At 31.7% G+C, this 6,711-nt stretch overlaps 1 protein-coding gene across 1 annotated transcript; it reads left to right on the top strand.

Moving 5' to 3' along the window:
* Positions 1-1,426: 1,426 nt before the first annotated feature.
* LOC103503234 (wall-associated receptor kinase 2-like) lies at positions 1,427-5,646 on the top strand. Its single transcript, XM_051082842.1, has 3 exons — positions 1,427-2,273; positions 4,171-4,344; positions 4,430-5,646. Exons 1-3 carry the CDS (start codon positions 1,427-1,429, stop codon positions 5,644-5,646), a joined length of 2,238 nt encoding a protein of 745 aa, XP_050938799.1.
* The last annotated feature ends 1,065 nt before the right edge of the window (positions 5,647-6,711 follow it).

The raw sequence follows: 6,711 nt of genomic DNA, 5'->3' as shown, positions 1-6,711 counted from the left end.
TGTTTTCCCATACAATGCACAATATAATTGAACTTTTCACGTGCCATCTTTAATCCATTATCATCTTGGCTCATTGAACTAATTAACGTTGTATATAATTTTCAGCTCATAATTATTTGTCGCATGATGCGAATTTGCTAGCTTAATTTTGAAGGTGTAGTGTGAAAAATCTCTTGTATTTTCTTTGCCTTGCTTTTTGTAATTGGTATTTTGGGTACAAGCAAGGGATCTATCATTGAATTGACATCATAGTGCCTTCCAGAATTAGGCGTTGAATCACCAAACTAGGCTAACAACTCTGGTGCGTTACTGTTGCTTTTCTTTTTGTTGATTTGCTACTGTATCTGTGATTGTTAGAACGTGTTTCAAACCTGTTCCTAATGTAACTTTATAAATGCACAATTAATTGCGAACTGGCTGTAAAGACCAGGACAAAGTACTTAGTATTATTATGTGTCGACATTACTTATGTTATTACAATAATTTAATTGTTTTCTGAGTCCCCAATATATGACCCCGTCACTTTACCAAACCATTTGAATTTGTTCTCATTCAAAATAGCTAAGGAATCCGTCAATTTTAACCATATTCTATATAGTGAGAGAGATGGAATTTTGGTGAGGTCATTGCATTCCAAAGAAAGCACATGGGGGAGTTTCTAACTTCTTGTTTTAAAGAACATTTTCCGTAGTGATATTATTATTTTTTTTTCTTTTTTCTTTTTTAACAACTTACGTCTTTATCCTTTAAAAATGACAACAATTTGAACTTCAACAAAATTTGTTAAATTTTCGGCAATTAAGTAGGATATGCTTGGGCTTGTGTTCTTGAATTTATATACTCTTAACAATTGGTAAAGTGCTTTGATTTATCAATGAGCAACTAAGACAAATATAATATCATTCCAATCTTGAGAATGATTGTTATTCTTATTCTTACAAATATGTGCATTCCCCTGAATTAAAAGATCATTCCACACGAGACAATGTTGTCACACGCCAGTGGAAAAGCTTCATTATATTTAGTTACTCTAATAAATTAGTAACATAGGATAATAATTAATGATACAAGTGGCAGCTTATCGTATATTTAAATAATAATTGACTATTATTAATTAGAAAAACTAACAATGCATTATGTAAATTTCGAAATTTTAAAATGAAAAAAACAATGACCTCACAACTTTAATTTTGTTCTTTTGTTATTCTTGGACTTTATAGGTTAATTATCTCGATGATTGACTTTGACGTACCACATATAAGCCTACTCAATGTGAAAGTGATGAAATAAAATAAAGAACAACTTTGGTTAACACTTCTACAAGATGAAAAAAATTGAAACCTTCGCCTTAATCCCAACTTAGTTCTTAAATACAAATCCAGCAATTCTCTTTCCTCCATCGAAATCTCTTCCTTCAAACTAAACCATGAAACGATGGACGAATACGCTCATAAGAGCTGTAGTAATCATACTATCAACCACAATAGTAGTTGCTTCCTCACAAGCCTTACCCGGCTGTGACGAATGGTGCGGCGACGTACAAATTCCATATCCATTCGGAGTGAAACAAGGATGCTATCTCAACCAAACATTCTCAATTACATGCAGCAAAACCATTAGCCCTCCAAAGGCATTTCTAATGAACACCAACATCAGCGTTACTAATATATCACTTAACGGTGAGCTTCACATATCGCAACCCATAGTGCGAGATTGCTACAGGCAAGGGATAGTAATTGGTTCTTCTGTCCCAACCGCAACCGATCTTTTGGTACCGGCGATGTTCCCAATTGCTGATGGGAAAAACAAGTTCATAGCCATTGGTTGTGACACTTTTGGTTTAATTGGTGGAGTGTTAAATGGGAGTGGTTATGTAAGTGGGTGTATTTCCATGTGCTTAAATGAGAGTATGATTGGTAATGAAAAGTGTTTGGGTAATGGCTGTTGTGAGTTGGAGATTCCTAATGGGTTGATGAATTTGAAATTGTTAGTAGGTAGTTTTTTTAATCATAGTTTGGTGAAGGATTTTAATCCGTGTGGGTATGCTTTTGTGGTTGGAAATGAGGGATTTGAATTTGATTCTAAGTATGTTAGGAGTTTTCAAGATGTGGAAGTTGAGGTTGTGGTTGGTTGGGCTATTGGAAATGAATCTAATTATGTGTGTGGATTAAATAGTAAAAGGAATTATAACTTCTCTAATGATGGACGTGAATTTCGTTGCCAATGCTTGGAGGGTTTTCAAGGAAATCCATATCTCCCTCAAGGTTGTCAAGGTAAAAAATCTTATTCAATCCATTATACCTTATATTTTTCAAAATTACTAAAGAAAAATACATTCTGCATCCATATTCATTTATTTTGACCAATTGTTTCAATTGCGACAAACTCTTTTTATTTTTACATTTTTTTTTTAAATAACCAAATATTGCCCTATAATAGAATTTTAAAACAAAATGTGCCAATAACAAAAATTATGTGTAGAGAGGAAAAATATAACGTTTTTGAAAAACATAGAGAGAAATAATTAGTTGAGAAGGGAATGGGTTTGAGAGAGTGAACAAAAAGTATAGAAAGTTTAAGAGATAGAAAATGTGTACTTATTTCTGTGTTTTCATTATGCACTTATCTTCGTCCATTCAATTTTTCTTATTATTTTTCAAATAATGCCCAAAAGGTACAAGACATTAGGAGAAACTAAATTTTGGATAACTAGTGTATCCTATGATCCACCATTAAAATAGCATATATATATATATATATATATATAAAGGAATATAATCTATGCTTTAAGTTTTCCAATCTATAAACAAATTCAATATCCTTAAGTCATATTAGACAAAAAAAAAATGTTCGTTGGGATGATTGAGATAATTTGATAAATATTTGCATTAATTATAACATAATTAAACAAAAAGAATTTACAAATATTACAATATTTACATTCAACTATCACCATATATTACTAGTAGACCATTAGAGTTTTTCAACAATATGATCTAATGTTAATAGATTTGGTTATACTTGCGAGTTTCCTAAAAATATTGCTTTGAACTTAATTATTAATCCTAAAACTACGACATATGACACTTGTCATTTTTAAAAACTTTGACTTAACCATATTAACTTTTTGGTTTTTGATTTTTAAAAATTAAATTTATTTCCTCTCCACTTTTTACAATGATTTGTATGTTGCCTAATTCCAAAGTTGTATTCTTAACGACATGTGTTAGTTTTCAAAATTAATCGATTTACATTTTCAAATATTGGTTAAAAGTAAATAAGAGAGCAAGAAAAATCAAAATTGTTATCAAACAAACATGTCGGGTTAGGAATTACCAATTTAATTGTGTTTAGATTTTCTTTTCAAAACATCTCGTAAAAGAGAGTTGTAAAAATATTTTCATAACCGAAACAAAGTCAACGTCAATATATATAATTGAGCAAATATTAATTTATACTTGGAATTTTGAAATTTAGATAAATTTAAATCCTAAAGTAGTCATAATTATATCATATTAAATCTCGAAGTTTGAGGTTGCATCAATTTAATCTCTACCCATCTCCATCCAAATAATTGTATCAATTACCCTAAATTTTCATAAATACATTAAAGTAAACATATCAATTTTAATATACAACAAAGGGAAGGTTTCAATTGATACAAACTCAATATTTACATTTAATTCTAATCAAAACTCAGCCTAGTCTTATCTTTCTCTGAAGTTCATAAATTTCATACTGGACACCCATTCCATATCATGCAAACGACGTGTTTTTCTATTTGCTTAAACAACATTGCTCAAAAAGTAAAGTATTCACATCATATAATTCAGGTTTGAAGGTCTATGGCTGAAATTAAAATTTACTATAGAGTAGAATAAATTTAATATGTAAAACTTATAAACCCTTTTCAATCGCAACTAAATGTATTTTTGTTGACACTTCTTTTAGTTTGATTGTCTACTTTTAAGAAGTGATTTAAAAAACAAAACTAAGTTTTAGAAACTAAATGTTTAGTTTCGAAAACTTAGTTTTGTTATTTGAATTCCAGCTGATAAATAAAGCACGTTTAGTTAGGAAAGATGAAAACCATGGTAATATAGTTGTAATTATCATAAGTTATTAGGGTTTATAATAACTTTATTGTTTGATTTTGGGATATGTTCTTAGATATAGATGAATGCAAGGATGAAACACTGAATCAGTGTAAATACAAGAGCAAGTGTGTTAACACAATAGGAAACTATACATGCAAATGTCCTAAACACTTTAAAGGAGATGGAAGAAATGGGGGAGAAGGCTGCACTCGAGATTCTAAGACATTCGTTATTCCCATCATAATCGGTTAGTTTTTCTAATTGGTAACACATGGATATTCCTAATTCTCCATATATATGATTGGAATGTAAATAACATGTATAAAATGTAGGGGTTGGAGTAGGGTTCACAGTTTTTGTAATTGGTAGCACTTGGATATTCCTGGGTTACAAAAAGTGGAAGTTCATCAAAAGGAAAGAGAAATTTTTCGATGAAAATGGAGGTTTCATACTTCAGCGACAACTTTCTCAATGGCAATCCCCAAATGAAATGGTCAGAATTTTCACCCAAGAAGAGTTGGAGAAGGCCACTAAAAACTACGACAATAGCACTATTGTTGGTAAAGGTGGGTATGGTACAGTTTACAAAGGGGTCTTAGAGAATGGTTTGGCAGTGGCAATCAAGAAATCAAAATTTATGGACCAATCTCAAACTGACCAATTCATTAACGAAGTGATTGTTTTGTCTCAAATCAATCATCGCAATGTGGTTAGAATCTTGGGGTGTTGTTTAGAGACACGAGTCCCGTTGTTGGTGTATGAGTTTGTAACCAATGGCACCCTCTTTGAACACATCCATGACAAAACCAAGTACGCTTCTCTTTCATGGGAAGTTCGTTTCAAAATAGCATTGGAGACTGCAGGTGTGCTTTCATATTTACATTCTTCAGCTTCCACTCCAATTATACATAGAGATATCAAGACCACAAACATACTTTTAGATGAGAATTACACCGCGAAGGTCTCTGATTTTGGAGCGTCGAAGTTGGTTCCAATGGATCAAACACAACTATCCACAATGGTGCAAGGGACGTTAGGGTATTTAGACCCAGAGTACTTGTTGACAAGTGAGTTGACGGAGAAGAGCGACGTGTATAGCTTCGGAATAGTGTTGTTAGAGATTATAACCGGAAAGAAGGCGGTGTGTTTTGATGGGCCAGAAGAGGAGAGGAATTTAGCAATGTATGTGCTTTGTGCAATGAAGGAAGATCGGTTAGAAGAAGTTGTGGAGAAGAGGATGATGGTGAAAGAGGCAAATTTTGAGGAAATTAAACAAGTGGCCAAGGTCGCAAAGAAATGCTTGAGAATTAAAGGGGAAGAGCGACCCAACATGAAGGAAGTGGCTATGGAGTTGGAGAGAGTACGATCAATGCAAGTTCAACATTCATGGATTAATAATAATAATTTATCCAGCACAGAAGAAATGGTATGTTTCTTGGATGTTGAAGCTTCAGACTCGAACCATTTTGCTCTGAGTGGAACTATGCATACCGTTGGGGATAACATAAAAGCTCGGACGATTTTGTCAAACATCCACCATGGCAGATGATTTTATTTCAATTGAATGCTTCCTTGAATATAATCTAAATGCCTATTGAAGCATGTATTCTGTCATCCATCTGTTAAAGTCTTAAACATGATTTAAAATCTACAAAAACAATCGACACATGTGTATTAAAGACAGAAACAGGTGTATAGAATTTAAATGTTGATGTATAGTCTTTTACTCTGGTTAGTAAATGTTCAATCAAATAAAATTTATATTATACAGATCAATACTAGTTAACCACTCAGTAGTACAAGTGGTAAGACCAGATCAGTATGCAGAAAAATACAAAGATTAGTTTCTCAAAGTCAATTGTTTAGTTAAAGTGATAAATGGGAGGTTTGGTGTGGTTTGAGATTCAAGTGAATAAAGTGCCTGAAAAGTAAAGATAGAAGTGAAATCAAATGAAACGTTCTAGCTTAGAAGAATGGAATTACTCAATGTAATCTTAATCGTCGAACTATCAATGTATGATTTTAAATTTTTACCTATGCCTAGCCCCACATTGATTAGAATAAAGCTAACCAATGGTTTGAAATATCGAATTAGTTGATTTAATTAGATGAGAAGCATCCTAATCAAGTTAACTAACCCCATTACGTTGTAGATATTATGTAGGATAAATTTATAATAGGAAGAGCCTAATTAGAAATTTAATATTGTCTTTGCTATGTTAATAGAACAATGCTCTTTATTGTTGATCACAAATCACAAACCTATATATCTATCTAACCTATTGTTTCTCGGAGATAAATATACAATGATTTGTCACATATTATATGTTAATTTAAAACAGTGAATTGTACAATTAAACATTGATTCTCTATCAATAACAAAAAAAAAAAAAAAACATATTCATAATAATCAACAAATCAAGAGTAAGACCCTATAGTTAAGAAATATCAACATATACTGTCAAAATACTCTAAATAATATAATGACATCCTCCAAATTTCACAATACTAGAAAAAACGAAGATCTTACTTTCCCATAATGATGGAAAAGATAGAGACTCGCATCGTTTCACTTGATTACAGAAAAAGAAAAATGTAATGAAAACTAAACAAT

The sequence above is a fragment of the Cucumis melo genome, chromosome 3 (assembly GCF_025177605.1).
Source record: "Cucumis melo cultivar AY chromosome 3, USDA_Cmelo_AY_1.0, whole genome shotgun sequence".
In the NCBI taxonomy this organism is placed as follows: domain Eukaryota; kingdom Viridiplantae; phylum Streptophyta; class Magnoliopsida; order Cucurbitales; family Cucurbitaceae; genus Cucumis; species Cucumis melo.
The sequence above is the reverse complement of the archived record's forward strand: the minus strand, read 5'-3'. Positions and strand labels throughout refer to the sequence as shown.

What these genes read in the sequence shown, in the direction of transcription:
- LOC103503234 (XM_051082842.1), top strand. Translation starts at nt 1,427, where the DNA reads ATGAAACGATGGACGAATACGCTCATAAGAGCTGTAGTAATCATACTA. An exon ending in TCTCCCTCAAGGTTGTCAAG is followed by an intron (nt 2,274 to 4,170) that starts GTAAAAAATCTT and finishes ATATGTTCTTAG; the next exon opens with ATATAGATGAATGCAAGGAT. An exon ending in CGTTATTCCCATCATAATCG is followed by an intron (nt 4,345 to 4,429) that starts GTTAGTTTTTCT and finishes TATAAAATGTAG; the next exon opens with GGGTTGGAGTAGGGTTCACA.